Source organism: Haematobia irritans, chromosome 1, assembly GCF_050003625.1.
Source record: "Haematobia irritans isolate KBUSLIRL chromosome 1, ASM5000362v1, whole genome shotgun sequence".
NCBI classification, from domain to species: Eukaryota; Metazoa; Arthropoda; class Insecta; order Diptera; family Muscidae; genus Haematobia; species Haematobia irritans.
In genome coordinates this window covers 1,324,433-1,341,700 of record NC_134397.1, presented here as the reverse complement: position 1 = coordinate 1,341,700, position 17,268 = coordinate 1,324,433, and the positions used below count along the sequence as shown (strand labels likewise).

At 35.8% G+C, this 17,268-nt stretch overlaps 1 protein-coding gene across 1 annotated transcript in view; it reads right to left on the bottom strand.

Annotated features, from left to right (window-relative positions):
• Window positions 1-319: 319 nt before the first annotated feature.
• The window catches only part of LOC142219944 (uncharacterized), a 43,370-nt gene continuing 26,421 nt past the window's right edge, over window positions 320-17,268 (bottom strand). The window contains exons 3-12 of the mRNA XM_075288721.1: window positions 9,841-10,365; window positions 7,484-7,600; window positions 6,980-7,412; window positions 6,795-6,911; window positions 6,601-6,732; window positions 6,278-6,537; window positions 6,067-6,211; window positions 5,862-6,011; window positions 5,622-5,799; window positions 320-5,554 (exon numbers count right to left, since the gene is read on the bottom strand). Coding sequence (XP_075144836.1) covers window positions 2,715-5,554; window positions 5,622-5,799; window positions 5,862-6,011; window positions 6,067-6,211; window positions 6,278-6,537; window positions 6,601-6,732; window positions 6,795-6,911; window positions 6,980-7,412; window positions 7,484-7,600; window positions 9,841-10,349 — 4,881 coding nt within the window. The 5' untranslated portion in view covers window positions 10,350-10,365 and the 3' untranslated portion in view covers window positions 320-2,714. The remainder of the gene's footprint in view (window positions 5,555-5,621; window positions 5,800-5,861; window positions 6,012-6,066; window positions 6,212-6,277; window positions 6,538-6,600; window positions 6,733-6,794; window positions 6,912-6,979; window positions 7,413-7,483; window positions 7,601-9,840; window positions 10,366-17,268) is intronic.

Genomic DNA, 17,268 nt, shown 5'->3' with positions numbered 1-17,268 from the left:
GACGGTGAAATCTGGATCAGCACAAATTTTCAACAAACTACTGACTTTTCAACAGCATGTCTGTTATTCCTGTTCAAAATTTCACATTCTTTGCTATTTTAATAAAAAAAAAAACGACTAAAACAGAATTTTATCTACTGAAAACGCAGGAGTTTATCTTAGCTATTACTAGCAGTTTTTTCTATGAGTTATTTTTAACAATAATTAGAATTAGAATATATAAGTTAAGGACAATTTGTCGACATTCCTAACCAGACCGTGATTTATTTACGTTGGTGTATGTAATACTTTACGCCATAATTATTCACAATAAAAAACATTTTCTAAATAATTTTGGAGTTTTGAGTTTATTTCATCGATACTTTTTTTTTGTGGATAAAGCGCAAAACCGTTAATAATGTTTAAAGTTTAATATAAGTGTATGTATGTATGTTAATGATAATAGTTTGTTAAATACAATATTTTTAATATTTGATTTAAACATTTATTATTGAAAGTATACAATATTAAGAGTGTTACGTTTTTGGTATCAGAATTGATATTTGTATAGGTTATAAAGGTAGTTACATATTAATTTGATATGGCTTTTCTATGGGATACATTTGATCACTTATTAAAAATCCTAAATTATCCGAACGACCGTGATGTGGACAAACACAAGACATCACATCGTGAGCTGCCCAAAATAAAAAAAACACCAACAACATTGTTGTAAACTGTTAAAAACTAAAAACAATATAACAAATAATCAATACAAACGAAGTATGTAAATACCCGATCTGTATGCGTTAACAATAATTGTGTATATTTATAAACATATTTCATAAATTAGTTGACTTTTGTATTCTTTCGATTTCGTTTCGAATTTCAAATACATTTTCGGATACTCATGCTAAAAAAAAATATTCAAGTGTATTTGTGTGTGTGTGTGTGTGGAAGGAGCATAAAGGTATTCGAGATACTAACTATATACATTTATAAATGTAGAATTTAACGATGTCTACATTTACATACATTACAAAGAAAATATGAATTTGAAACATGACTTAATATCACAAGTAAAAAATTTTGATTATTGTTTGGTCAATTATTGATTTAAATCCGCTTTTCCAGATCAATTTAAAGATATTTTTGATTTTTTTTTCTAACAGACAGCTATTATCATAGAATAAATACACTCACGCATGTATGGTTCTTTTTTTGTTGTATAAAAATTAAAAAGTTTGAACTCCATGCTATATGTCATGCAAAATTCAAAAAAAAAAAAAAAAAACAAGACACACAAACCCCCAGCATTTTATTTCCTAGGAAACCCAATTCCATATGAGTGACTCTCTATAGCGGCACTAAATTATAAAAGATAAAATAATAAACTGGGAGCAACTGACGTCTTTTTTACGTATTTTGTACCACAATTGAATTGAATTACTTGGATGTCGTAGATTAGTATTAATACGACAGGATTCTTTGGCCCAATGTTGCATATTAGGATTTATATGACTTTCGGCCAGGTAGAGAGCATACATAAATTTTTGAAGCTAAGAACGCATTTAAAATGGGTGGTGATTCTAAACCGATCCCCATTCGATTGAAATTCGACGTCGGTATACGTTCTCTTACTATTATACAAAAAATGGGTTCATATCGGTGAATAACTATGTATAGCCCCTATTTAAACCGATATCCATATTCCAATGAGTTATCCAAGGCCGCAAACGTGCATTCCATCTGATTAAAATTCTGTCAAAAATTAGCTCATATTGGTCCACAAGTATATATAGCCCCCATTAAACCGATCTTTTGTATTAATATTAACCGATATCCATATTAGACTTTTTCTATATGCGTTTACTTCATGAGATCCTTATTAATGTCTGTATATCACGTTTGTATACTCGCTCTAACAATTACATATAAAAATCGAACCATTAATCAAATTATAAGGCCAACATATGCAAATGTAATTTCGTTAATGATGCAGACATTAATATTGTGTATGATCACCGAATTTTATATCTAATATAGACTTGACAAAAAAAATAATTCGGTTGTAGACGACTGCCATTAATAACAGAATCAATGGAGGAGTGTACATAAGATTCTATAGGCAGTATACTCTTATTTGCTTTATGAATATTCCTTTTTAAATATTAGTTTTCGGAATTTAAAATTGTTGGTACTAATATGGGCTATAATACTATCAGCATTATGAGACAACATTTTGCCAACTACTATTTATTGTAGTTTGTCACTTACAATTTATTGAGATTTTCGCAATTGGAAATAGTCCCTCGATCGCGAGGGACTATTTCCAATCCAAGTTATCCATTACATGACAACTTGTAGAACTAAATTTGTTCTTTATAATTTCTTGATTCAAATTTTTTAAATACTATTTGGGGATTTGGGTCTTAGTTAGTGAGTGAGTATATTGGGTTTACTTTATACTAGATTTCGTTCAATGAGCAATTTTGTTTCTTAATGAAATGTATATGAGATTTCCATTATTATTAAGTTATTCTTATGCATCTATGTATATATATGTGTGTGTGTGTTTGTTTGTTGTGAGTATGTTTTTGTGTATCTGGGAGACAGATGATTATTTTTTAGCCTGTAACAGAAGATGGTTAGAAAGTGAGAAATTTGGAAAAAAATGTGACATGTCGTGGTTTGCGTATGGGAGGGAATAGTGTGAATGGAAAGTTAAATTCGATTTAGGGGGAGAATACCCTAAGACTTCTGAGTAAGGTTGCCAGGACGTTCGCTAAGCATTCGGCTTGCAATGCTAATTGTCCGGCGTTGCCCATTTGCACGCCCACCAATTCACGGAAACTGGACGCCACATCATGAACTTTTAAAACAATGTTGCGTGTCTGTAAAGGTGCCGAGGTGTGGCGCGTCATATCTTGGGTCAATTCAGTTATCCTACGAATAGCTGTAAGACAAGAGGTCAAATGTTCTGGCAACGTCGTGGATACAGACATATCTGACATGGATAGCACAAGAAATTTCGAGGCTGTTACTAGGACTAGTGTTTGCTCGGTTAGTTCGTTTTTCGTCTTTTGAAATTTATCCTCGTCTATACTGGAACCACCGCCAGCGGCTTGGGCAGCTGTACATTGAAGGGCTACTTGATCCAATTTTACAAGTAAGCCTGCCATAGCTACATCGGTTTTGGCCATCAAGGCTTCTGCGTCGATAATGTGCCCATTTTTCATGATTAGTTTGGATCCTGTTGTCGCTGGAATGCTCTGAGCATTTGTATGGACATTGGTTTGGTGATACAAATACGGTGGTGTTTGGGCTTGTCGTTGTTCGTGAATTACCACAGAATACTGATTTAACTCTTTTTGAGTAGGTATGGCAGATGGACTTGGTGATAACGCAAAATGTGGACTATGGAGAATAGAGCTGTTGGCTGGTGGATATTCTCTGGTATGATTTGACGGGGCAGGTGGAGGGGTTTGAGCTTTCAATTCTATGGTTCCGGGATAGTTCATGGGTAAAGGACTCTTTCTTAGTGGTGGTCTCGTGGCTATTGGAGGTAATGGAGGTTTCTTTGGGGCCAAAGGACTCACCATTGGCGATATGTTTGAACGATCGCGCTCTATATGCAGAGTTTGACGTGTTGTTGTGCGAGGTGGCAGCGTAGGTGGGGACTCTTGGGTATTTTTGGGTTGCAACCCATTTCTTTCAGGCACTGGCGAAGAACAAGATGCTGATGACATCTGTTTCTTTGGTGAATAGCGCTGTAAAAGTTCAACGCTCTTTGGAGGCCTTGCTGGCGCACTGTGTTCTATTGATTGAGATCTCGGTGGCAATTTCAAATTTGATATACCTACACTCACATCGCTAGCATCATTGCTGCTATCGTCCTTTTTTGATTTGGGACAACAAGAAAATTTACTTTTCCTCTCCACCGTTGCATACTCAATCACATGCCCTTTACTCCCTTCAATTGGTTTAGGAGCTAAGGGAGGCTTTTCTTCTCTCTTGGGTGGTGAGGAATTACTATATAAGCTCTCACCGAGAGCAACTTCATGCTTATTTAAATTCCTTTCGACTTCTTCCAAATTTGGAGGTGGTGGAATTATAAACGACATTATCTCCTCGGGTGTCAATTCTTTAGCTGGTGTTGCCTTTTGCGTCGGTGGGGCGACCACCACTTTTTCCAAGAATTTGTCTAGATCATGATCACCAACGTCGCCCAACGGTTTTTTGTTGAAATCGCCGAAGCCCTTTGGCGCAGCGTTAAGTATTGATAGTGCATCTAGCTCATCTGGTGTTTGTGGTGGAGGTATTGCTCTAAGGTCGATCAGATCGGAATCTGTCTCGATAAATGTGTCTTCTCTTATCTCAAAACCATATATTTCTGATAATTTTTTAGCTGCGGTATCAGTGTCCTGGTTTAAATTGTCAACATTGCTTATTTCCTTAAGTTGCTTAAGGTACTCCTTTAGATTGTAATCCTTCGTTTCCATACCAAAGTTATTGCTATCTGGACTATGTAAACCGAAACTAGAGCGATACACAAGATTCTGTTTGCGACTAGATTTCTCATTGGTATTAAGCAGACACGGTCTTCGTGTTGTCGGTGAGTTTGTGGGCGAAGCTATCGACTCTGAATCACTTTCGCTCTGTGAAAAATCCCCCAGTGCCTGCAAGTTGCTTAGCAATTGGCTGAAACCATTTACTTTGCGTTGGGGTAATGGACTTGATGTATCTGTTAGTGTTGGCTTCTTGCGTCTAATCTCCTGCTGATTTTCTCCAATGGAAATTAATCCCTGCGTTATGCCTGTTAAATCGTGATTTATGGTTTCGGCCAAAAGTACTAGGGAGTCACTATGTTTTAATGATCCCTGTTGGGGTGGCGTTTCTTCATTGGAGGACATTTTACTACTCAAACTATCACAATCACTATCAAATTCAATGACACCTGTAACATTCACATGTGAATTATTTGCGACAGACGTTGGACTTTGCCATGTGTTGTAGGTGGCATTTCCAGTGGGAGGCCTGAAGTCCTGCACCAGTTCGTCTTGTTCATTCAAATACTGTTCTGAGTTCTCAACCATTTTTTGCATCTCATGAACCCGCCTCAAAACTTCTTCATTTTTCGACTCCATTTTAGCTGCATTGTTGAAACTGTGGGAACGGTCTCCATAATTACTTCCCCCGCCACTACTGTCACTCATTCCCGAATCCTTGGCCTCTTCCAACAGTTCTGTCGCCATAACACTGTGTATATCCAAATCCATTGCTGTTGTCGATAGCAGCGGCGGCAGCTTTGGAGACTGGCTGCGATTCGCTAGATTAAATGTTGTATCGGCCAATGGTTCCACTGCAGAAACGCAGGAGTCACCCTCCTTATTTTCAATCTTTATTTTGCTAGGATGATACGGAGGGGCCATTATAAAGCTCATACTATGGGCTCGGTTATGGAATGGTGCCAAATAACTCCATGCTGCGGGTAAGACAGTATGTTGTGACAAATATGGTGGAGAATTGTCCTCATCTATGGGATCCCGTTCCCTCGAAACTGGAAGGGAATTACCTTGAAATATATAAGAAATCCGAATTGTAGCTAAAGACTGTATACAATAGTCAGGTAGGAAACGTACTGGTCATCAACTTGTAGTAGCCAGCTAGACACAAAGAAAACTCGCAAGCATCTCGGTCTTCCATAAAGAACTTTACAAAGCGATCCCCTTGCATGTATACACATACACTACATGTAACATCGTCTTCCCTCACCACGGAGATGTGGCTGATATCGTCAATAGCCGAAATAGCTTGGGGCTGAAATATGTCGACGTTCGATTACTTGCTTATTACTGTGCAAATGACAACATTCAACTCACCACTGAATTTCTGGCACTTGATATCTGACTTAAACCAAACCTTGGACTAACAAGCAATACCCGTTCTACACCCTCTCTTTGGTTTGTGCTGAAGCATTTGGCTCCATAACTAGGCAAACTGGCAATGATATCCAAATAGTGGAGCTTGGCCTAAGACATCAAAATGTTGGCATTAGTGTCGAGTTAATGAAATATTTATCCCTACCTGTAGTTGTGTCAACACTTTCGCTGAGGAGCCCGTCATTTCAGCATTCATCTTTAGAAAGTGGGATATTAGGCGACGCAACTCCTTGCGTTTCATGCCCTCGGACAATGAGGCTGGCACAAAACGTTCTAGGCCGAATTCACGCCTAAAGTAGATATTAATGTGCTTTAGGATTGCTCTAGAATAGAACGCGGGGATATTAAAAACTTACTCCACCATTTTAACCGATAGTTTGGATGGATGAATTCCATTGGCCAAGGCATGTTGGTGCATATGAAGAGCAGCCAACCGCAATGCAACGTCAGGCTGTAACTCAGGAGCAAAACGCTCCTGCGATACGTCATTGCAACATTGCATATACAAGTAGTCCAACGCATTTAGATCTTTTTGCGCCAGCTCTGCGGCAGATATTGGCACAAATGTCACTCGAAAAAGACATCGCAGCTTATGAGCTCCTGGTCGCGAGGCAATCTAAAAGCAACCGTTTCAACTTTTATGTATTTCTGCATTTTAATGAAAATCACTGTAACTTACCTTGGCTAGGGATTCTTCCGGATCAAGTAGTGTAAGTTTGTTACGCTTAAGACTTTTTACATGTTCCAGGACGAGGCTAAAAATTTCTCCCGATGTGAAACAAAGCTTGTCCAAAAGAGATGTAACAACATCCTGTTAAAGATAGAAATCATTTTTAAGATACATATGAGATTCAGATACCATGCGTTTCCAACCTGCACAGTTGTGGTGGCATCGTATTTGAATGATTTTGTCTGGCCATTTTCCAGAAACACCTTCAATACATTTGCCATGGGTGGTACACATATATCTCCTAGAGAAAAAGCCGAAGGCTAAAATTGGAAAACAAAATGTGTAAGTCAACAATCCATTCTCCCCCATTGTTTTCAATTACACCAACCGGGAATAGTGGAGCTCCATTGACACATACGCTTTCGGCGAAACGTACTCGGCTAGGTCTGGTTTTCAGCTTTGCCCTCTTGCCAGCTGACAATAAAGTCGATTTTCTCCCCGGAGTTCTATTATATACAGGTTGGCAAACAAGTAATGTAACTTGACTTTCGCAAGCCCTCACCAGTTGTATTACACGATCTCTGGGTGCGTCCAACACGTCTTCACCATTTACCGCTAGGATATGATCTCCCGGTTGCAATTTATTCATACTCGGACCATCCTCGGTAACAAATCGCACAATCACCGGACGTTCACTGCCGGCAACAAATCCAAAGCCCATTGTGGGGCTACGGTGTAAAATCACAACCCTTGGTTCTGGTGGTTTTTCATCCCATTTTATGGACTCGGGAGCCTCGTATGTTGACGACTTGTTTAGATGGCTGTGGGTGGGGAGGCGAGAAGGCAGTTATCCGAAATTATCCAAGATAATAACAATACCCAATGTACTCACTTTATGAAATATGAACGTCCTTTTGAATCTATAGCCCTCTCCCAGCCATATGGCAGTTCTTCACTTCTACTCCAATCCTCACATGATGGTAACCATCCCGATGTTTGAGTCAAGTGGCTAAAAGTGTAAAAAAAGCGATCATTCTAACATATATCCCCCACTATGGTCTATAGTTACACCCTGAACCTCTATGTTCTAAGGTGACAATAATTTAATGTGTATAAAAAAAATTAATAAAAAATGTAAATTTATTTTTCCATAGATTTATTTACGAATCGAAAAAGAAATAATAAAATTAGGTAAATGAGATATATATTGTAACCTAAATTTAAAGCTGGGTTACTTCTTTCTCTCGCAAAAGTCTATCGATCAAGCGAACTTTTTTTCGAGTGTATTTATTTGGACACGAATCTTGCATACCTTAGTGGTATGTAGTATTCAGTTTAAAAATCAAAAATGGTTTTCATTATCTTAAGGTAGAAGAGCTTTGTTAATACATCGCAAAAAGTCAAAGAAAATTCGAATGTCATGAGCTCCGCATCCTAATTTCAATCGGTATTAATACCAAAATCCTTAAGAGAAGGAAAAAATTTAGTGAATTTTTTGTGAGTGTACCTTTTTGGCGCTTGACCCATTGAGCAATTCAATAGTGTGGATAGTATTTTTATTATAAACTTACTTTCGAAAGGGCAGAAATGGTAGAAAACGTTTTCCTTTTTTCTACATTGAGATCCTATGAATCTACACAGAGAAAAATATTAACCTAATATGAAAGATTATGCAACCTAAAATTTTGGTACACGCAATTTACACAATATTAAGGACAAATTTCTTTAAAATAACGAAATTTTAATTTAAAGAAAGTTTATAATCTTTGCTTCAAAAATTATTTTAATTAAATTAAGGACACGAAATCTGCTTAGATCTAAAGTGGCCAATTTTGATATTTATTTTGATATCTAATTAGATCCCCCAATTTTCACACGGGAATTAAAAAAACAAAAACATTTTTTGTTTTGAAGTATCTATTATAATTTGGATTTTTAAACAGGCATTTGTTGGTACGTTATGAGATCTGTATCCTAATTTTAATTTTATTGCTCCCAAATATAAAGCTATATACGTCTCTAAAAATTCCTTATTTTAAGGAAAGAGCACCTTTGGCTCGGAATCAATACAAAAATCCTTAATGGAAAGTCAAAATCTTTGGATCCAAGTAATTTTTTTTAGTGTATGTTGGTTGTTTTTTCAAAACAAATTTTTTTCAAAATCGGAACAAAATTTCCACCAGCCGACCAATTTCAAAAAAAAAAATTATTTATTGTTGTACTATTTTATAAAACCAAAATAAAAACGAAAAACGTTTGTTTCTTTTTTTCACACAACAAAAAACCGTGAGTTCAAAAGTTTCCAAATAAAATTTCCTTTGTGTATAAATCTAGTAGCCGTAACTTTATTCGTAACACAAACTAGAATCATCGAAGTATCACTGCCTTATGAAAAGAATCGTTTGATAAATGTGAATACGATGATGAATGAATCAAGTTGATGAAAATGAACTAAATTCCTTTTGGCATTGTCCTTTCCGTGGAAACCAAATAAACCACATATCGGAATATAATGAGTTTCACATGGCAGAATTGGCGGGAGCTCATCCATTACTATTGGATGAATGCGCCTCTTCTAATCGAGGTTCAACGTAGCTTTTAATTTGATTCCATGGCCCAGGTCTTGGTCGTGATCATTATTTCCATGGCACACATTGGCTAGCTAGTGATGTGCATAATTAATTCAATTTCGGCTTTATGTTAGCTCTATTGTATCGAACCCATAAAGATCTATGGTGAGCTTCCATTTGTGCCCTGTAAACCATGCCTGCCTTTGCTCACCTAAGTGAAAAATTACTTAAAACAATTTGCCTTAATTAAGTTAATGTCATTGTTTGCTGTTATTCGCTCATTCATTCCAAGGACGTATGTAAGTTTATAGAACACCATGACACATCTCGACGGCACACTTGGTAAGGGCCTTAGTCAACAACCTCCCAAAGTCATTCAAGCATACGTCGTTTATCCTTCCATCGACCATCACCACCAGCACAATAACAACGGGGTATAGAACGGGTTTGTGTTTTATGGATAGCAATGTCGATTTGAAATATTTTGAGTTCCTGTGCAGTGTTTGTTTTCCTTCCCTCTTGTCGGTGTTGCTGTTGCCTAAGTTGCATCTACAGGATTTTGTTGTGACCTATGGCATTATGGTGGCACAAATTTGTTTGGAGCTCTGATTTTAGGTTTTGATATACGGTTATGGCTGTAAAAAAAATTCTGGTGTAAAAAAAAATATGAAGAACTTACTTGCAGTAGTATAGACGTCCTTCTTTGCCCAAATGAACGGTCCAATTTTTGGTTTTAAGGTTTGCTTGCAAAGCTTCTAAATGGCGATCAATCTCCTCCCAATTTCCGATTGTTGCGGGAGTCACCGTAGCCAAGGCGCCAACACTGGAGCTAACGTTGCCATTGGATAAGAAGGAACTTTTAGTACCATCCATAAAACGCCCTGATGTTGTTGTTCCAGTTTCACTTTTACTTCCGGGAGAATTTGATAGCAACATGACTCCGGTTGATTGCGTCGTTTGTGGTGAATATGTAGGTGGATGCGTTGACGGCACGGAAGTTTCACCCGGCTGTGATGTTGGTGCGAACGATGGCGATGCTGGGGATACCAGGCTGCCGACATTTTCTGATTTATTGCCCAGTTTTGTGTTGGATTGAGGTGATGGAGTCCTTGTTAGAAAATTTATTGCTTTGTTGGAATTATTTACAGTGTGCACATCGCCATTGGAACGCCCCGAAGGCAGTAACATTATTGAATATCATAAGCTGCAAAAAGAAGGAAACAAACGAATTATGTATATAATGGCAATGTTTAGAAGTTTTTCTTTTAGCATCGAAAAGAGTTGAACGTTTGCCGATTAATTTCCCAACATACTGTTTATGTTCTAGTTAGTTTAGAAATATAATTAAATCAAACTAAAACAAATTTATATTCTCCACACTAAGGGCAATTTTTCTTACTACTAAGATATACTGAAGATAAAAAAACATTTACTTGAAAACATTAAATTTGAAATGAACAAAAATAGATTAAGACGTTTTAGCCTCATCAGAGAGTTCTATATATGTATATGGGTTTGTTTTCTACCAATAAAATAATTAATGCATTCTATCAATAATAAGATAGATGATCTTCAATATTTTTCCATCGATATGTTGTACTTCGGTATTGGTTTGGTTGCATGCCCATACCGATATGGTTACAAATCTGGAATAGTGTACATATGTACATGGAGACATATCTATGCAAGACTTGACCTAAATTTCCATTTGTCGTTTGGAAACAAGTTTTGCAAATGATATTGAATATCAACAATGTCTAGGTAGGAGAGAAATTTCATCTTCCTTTACAGTTGGCTTCATTAAGGCCGGTTTGAGAAGAGAGTTAAAGAAGTTGAATGTGCACACACATGAATGCCATTGAACTCCTAGAAGAATAAGAATGTGGTATCACTTGAACATATGAGCCCAAAAACGAAGACTTAAAATATAAACTACTGAAATATTAAGACTTGAGAAATGTAAACTAGTATACCAGTATCCAATTTTTATTAGCATGGAATTTTCTCAATCAAAAGAAGAAAAAGTATTATTTTTCTTCAATTTGAAAAACAAAAAATAAAAACTTAATTGTGTCGAGGTTAACTCAAAATATTTTTTTTGATTTTCTGACTATTTGAATATTTCCTCATATATTTTTTCACTTCCACTGGGTGTATTTACTTCTCAGCACGTTTTACTATACTACAAACAACATAGAAGAAATTGTTCGGTTTTATAAATATTTCAGATTTTACCTTTCGTCCATCTGAGAATCGAACCGCGAACTATACAGTTTGAATAGTAATCAAAGCACAAGCAACCCCTATAATCAAGAAGTTCTATTTATAAACCACCTGGATGGACACACAAAATCCAAATTAAAAATCTTTAATGAAAGTAAACAAACCACTTTAGTCCGTCCCTTTTTTACAAACATGTAGCGGAAATAATGTCATTTTACAAATGTTTCAAAAATATTCGCAAGATTTTGAATTTTTCGAAGAAATTCAGACATTCATAGTTTCTCCAAGTGGTTTCACCGTAATGTGAAATACCGTTCGGACTCGGCTATAAAAAGAAGGTGCCTTGTCTTTGAGCAAACACCACATGGTATAACAATGAAGTGAATAGTCAATGTGAACCTAGAATATTGGACTGCCACTACACTTAACCGAATCTAACCCAAGTTGTGATGAGCAGATATAATTTACAGTGGCGCTGTCTGCCGAAACGTCGTCGGCTTTATTTGCTAAAAAGTGTTATTTTTATAAACAGAATCTGTATATATTATTAACTACTTTCGTTTCCCCATCTTTCGTTAAATTAGAACTTTAGAAATTTGTAGAGATCAAATTTCAATTTCACAATAAATAAAGACTACTTTTTGTGAGAGCATCACATCATATTTCTTTGTTAGTATTTTCATTAAATTGCAAGAATAAAAAATAAGTAGAACTTTATATTGCCAAATCATTCAACTGTCTAAACAATGGAATGCCACAGTTCCACAATTGATGCCATTAGAAACCATTTCATCAATATTTGCTCTAAATTCTTCGTTACCTCAAAAGGAAACCTATCCATCCAACTAGCATCCATCCACACACTGACTACATTTGTACGTTCATTGGCCATGAGGAGAACAGAAGTAGTTCACAGTGGTTCACAACGTAAATACAATGGGAATCAATGTGTCTGGACTTGGATTAATGAGGTAAAACTTTTTCATTGGCATTCGGCTTTGACTGACTTTTGGTCAGCGTTGGTTAACCAGAAAAGGCGATTTGGAAATACATACCACAAGTTATTTATTCAAATATGAGGATTACAAAAATGTACTCATCCTTTTTTTGGCTTTTGTTTAATTTTATTTCCTGGTGTTTCATGTTTTGTACCACTGTGCCTCTTTCGATAGCCAATTCAAGTGATGCTAGTTTGAAAGAACTACTTGCGGAAAGGGGTGGGTCTGTGGTCATTACGAGTCAGACCATAAGTCGCATTCAATGGAATTCAGTTAACTTGGAAATGTGCTACTACATATAATGATATTTTCCACATACTACCGCATATCACCACCAACAACATGACCATCATAGAAACCATGTATTGAGTGATGCAGTACGAAACTAAGATAGCCAGCTCCAAAAAAGCTGAGTCCGAACGAATGGGGGAGTGGGGGAGGCTTTGTTCTATTAGTCTATCGGGGCATTACTTGCAAGTTTGGTCGTTTTCATGGCGCTGAAGGGATTTATTCCATCTGTTGTCGCGACCAATTAGGTGCCCAATTGACAACCAGTTTCACTTTATGGCCAAAGCTCGAAGCCCGCCACCGTCCATCCTAAACAAACACTTGGTGAAACTTTTATGCGGATGAGGTTTGTTTGTTGTAAAAAAAAAAAAAAAAAACAATTACCGTTTTATGCGCACATACATACGTGTCGATGACTAAATAAATGATAGGTTGCGTATGCTTTTCATGTTTGTTGTGCTTGTAGAAGTTAGAGGGGCCTCAAATACAAAGCCGACCTAAGGGGGATCCTACGAGGGCAGTTCGGAAACTTCTTAGCCTAGCACAAAAAGCGCGGTATAAACAGAAAAAAGTTAGGTGTTTTGGAAACTTCCATTTCTGTTATGAACACATGTTAAATTTTGCTTCGATCTGGCAATCCTTCATATAGAAACAGGTGTTCAAAAAAGACGCATCCGCAATTTTTTTACAATGGAAAAATTAGAAATGCGTGCTGTCATTAAATATTTACATAAAAAGCGTTTATCGGGACACGAAATTCATAATGATATGGTGAATGTGTTAGGTGAAAGTGCTCCTTCATATGCAACAGTAAAAAATTGGGTTGCTGAATTTAAACGTGGTCGTACAAGCATTGAAGATGAACCACGTAGTGGACGTCCAAAAACAGCAACAACAACAGAAATTGTAGCCACAGAATTGTGCATGATATGGTATTAAATGATCGACGAATAAAAGTGCGTGAAATTGCTAATATCATGGGCATCTCAAATGATCGAGTCCATTTAATTTTGCATGAAGAACTACAGATGAAAAAGCTTTCTGCAAGATGGGTGCCGCATTTGTTAACAGTAGACCAAAAACGCATAAAAATGAACATTTCTCAAGCTTGTTTGGATCGTTTTAAGCGAAATAAAATGGATTTTAAGCGTCGTTTCATAACTGTTGATGAGACATGGATCCACCACTATACTTCGGAGACAAAAGAACAATCCAAACAATGGACTGAAGCTAGAGAAAGTGCCCCAAAGAAGGCAAAAAAAATTCAATCGGCTGGTAAGGTTATGGTAACGGTTTTTTGGGACTTCAAAGGTATTTTATTGATTGACTATCTGCAAAAGGGTAAAACAATAAATTCAGAGTACACGCAAAAAAATAATTCTTTCCTCCCAAACGAAATTTTAGACAAACAAAGTTCGTTTCTCATTTGCTTTTCGTTGAAACGAAGTGTATTTGGAAGAAAAGTATATTCTTTTTGTGATAAACGTTTATTCTTTTCCAGGATGTAATAACAATTTCATAAAGACTAACTCAAAAAAAATTTTTTTCTGGCTAATTGCATTTCCCCTTTTTCTGTAATACAAGCAATGTAGAAGAAATTATACGATTTTATAAATTTTAAATTTTTTTTACCTTTCGCCTGGACGGAGAATCGAACCGCGGACCATGCAATTTGTAAGCCAACACACTATCCACTGAGCTATGTAGCCGTTATAGTCATCAATATACAATTACCCATATAAGTTATATTTATATAGCATAGCTTGCGGCGCCCACGAGCCGATTAAACAAAGTTTATTTAACAGAAAAATACATTTAGTTGGGCACCGTGGTGCAGTGGTTGCTACGTCCGACTTGCATGCCAAGGGTCGTGGGTTCGATCCCTGCTTCGGCCAAAGTTTTTTTTTTTTTTTTACATATATTCCAGAGATGGTCGAAAGATTCCGAAAAAATGTTCAACATTACATTCTACTATATTAAATTTTACTATGAACTTTAAAATGTGTCTTATTAAAGACCTAAAGTCAGAAAAGAACAGTGTTTGAGATAAACGAAATGGACTGTGTTTTTGGTTCAAAAATAACTTTTTTTATTGAAAAAATAAAAATTTTGTACCAAATGAAATTTTTTGGTGATAAAAGTGTATACTTTTCGAAGCAATTCAAAAAACTCTAACAAAAGAAAAACGTTTTCGGTACACGTTTTCCAAACGTTTTTTTTCTTTGCGTGTACTATTGCAACCTTTTGGATCAATTAAATGTACAAATTCGAGAAAAACGTCCTGGCTTACAACACAAAAAAAATAAATTTTCATCAAGACAACGCACTAGCGCACAAGAGTGTTTTAACAATGGCAAAAATCAACGAATTAAAGTACGAGTTGTTTGACCACCTACCTTATTCTCCTGATTTAGCTCCCAGTGACTTTTACTTGTTTCCAAATCTAAAAAAAAAAAAATTCATTGCTGGCAAGCGTTTTACCTCAAATGAAGATGAAATTACAGTTTTAAACCACTATTTTGAAGACCTTGAGGAAAACTATTTTAATCAAGGGATAGAATTGCTACAAAAGCGTTGGACTAAGTGTATTGAAGTTTCAGGAGAATATATTGAAAAATAAAAATATTTTTGAAAAACTAACTATTCTCTTTCATTGATAGGTTAAGGAGTTTCCGAACCGCCCTCGTATTAACCTTTCTCCAATATTCCACTAAGAGAATTATTAGGCACCATTACATTCAATTTGTTATTAGACACAACAGACAGCTCTACTAAAACTACAAAAGATTGCTTTAAAGCAGCTTTTTTTCGGAAGAATAACTTTGTCCGTTTTTGTTTTTAATTTAAGTGTCGCAGAATTATTGTAAAGAAATTCCAAACATTTATACTCTGACCTATTTGGACGGTTGCAATAGTAAAAACCCGATTTATATCTATGCACGCATCAACTTTTTCTACAAAGTAGTAGCAAAATTTCTACATTGCCATAAGTACAAAGATTTTTTACTTGACTAAACGTTGATAAACTTGTCATTGATAGAAAATTTTGTTTGACGAAGAACAAATTGACTTTGATAATTTTGAAAAAATTTTCAAAATTAATTAAATCGTCATTAAATCCATTGACTTGTACATATTGAAAAATCGTTCAAAAATATGAGACGTTTTTCAAAACTTTAAGGACGCGTAATACTTGGAAATTAATATATACTTGAAAGCGAGCTTGCATTTCGAATTTCAAGTTGCGGTTAACACGTTTATGAAGGACAGAAAAAAACGATTAAATTAATATTTGGTTTCTCATAACAAGTACGCAAAACCTATATTTAAAGGTGAATTGCATCTAATTATACAATTATTTTTCGAGCTTTATGGACAGATAGATTAAGGAACATGGTTAATAGAGCCATTGAAAAGAAAACGCCAGATACAAATCTATACACGCCTGGACTGTACATGTTTCGGTTCGGGCGAATGAACCTTTCCACAGCCTTTAGTATAGATCTGGCTGGGAGGGATAACTCAATTTTGGGCCCTTTATGCTAACTCCTTATGGAGAAAACATTTGGGAAATTTCCTCTTACAAATTGAATCATAAAGCTCGAAAAATAATTGTATAATTAGATATAATGCATTTGGACGTCAATTGCCTGTTTCGGTATCAGGCTAACATGAAATATAATAAGCAACGATGAGCCCGTCGTAAAACTAGGAAAAACACGACTAATGTACGCGTTAGAATTGTTGTTGTATGTTGTAGTTGACTGTAGAAACAATAAGCATTGTTCGACTGTTCACCACTTAGGTGAATTCTAACAAATTAGCTTTCTAAAAATAAATTTCGTGTTGTTGCATTACTATCTAACAAAACGAAATAAAAAATAAGATTAAGTGACTTGTGAGTTATATGAAAAAATGATGTACAGTGGGAGAAAAGATGATTCAATTTGTAAGAGGAAATTTCCCAAATGTTTTCTCCATAAGGAGTTAGCATAAAGGGCCAAAAATTGAGTTATCTCTCCCAGCCAGATCTATACTAAAGGCTGTGGAAAGGTTCATTCGCCCGAACCGAAACATGTACAGTCCACGCGTGTATAGATTTGTATCTGGCGTTTTCTTTTCAATGGCTCTATTAACCATGTTCCTTAATCTATTTGTCCATAAAGCTCGAAAAATAATTGTATAATTAGATATAATGCATTTGGACGTCAATTGCCTGTTTCGGTATAAGGCTAACGTGAAATATAATAAGCAACGGTGAATTGCATTTTAAATATATTCTTAGTGTAATTCTTTCTTTCTTTATTGATCCATATCTGTACAAGAAGTATTAACTTACAATTAGTACCGCTTTCAGTGTAGTTGCATATTTAGAGATAATTCTTCAATACGACAGCAGCTAAGCTAGTTGTCAGCTAAATTTTTCACGACAAACATTTTTAAGTTAAAACTGTAGTTGAAGGACACCAAAATTTTCTAAATAAAACAACTATTTTTCTATGAATAGTAAGGTTTTCTTTTGAGTGGAGTTTCTTCCTACTGACAGTTTAGAAAGATTTTTTATGTGTCATAAAATATAGTGGATAGTTTTTTTTTCA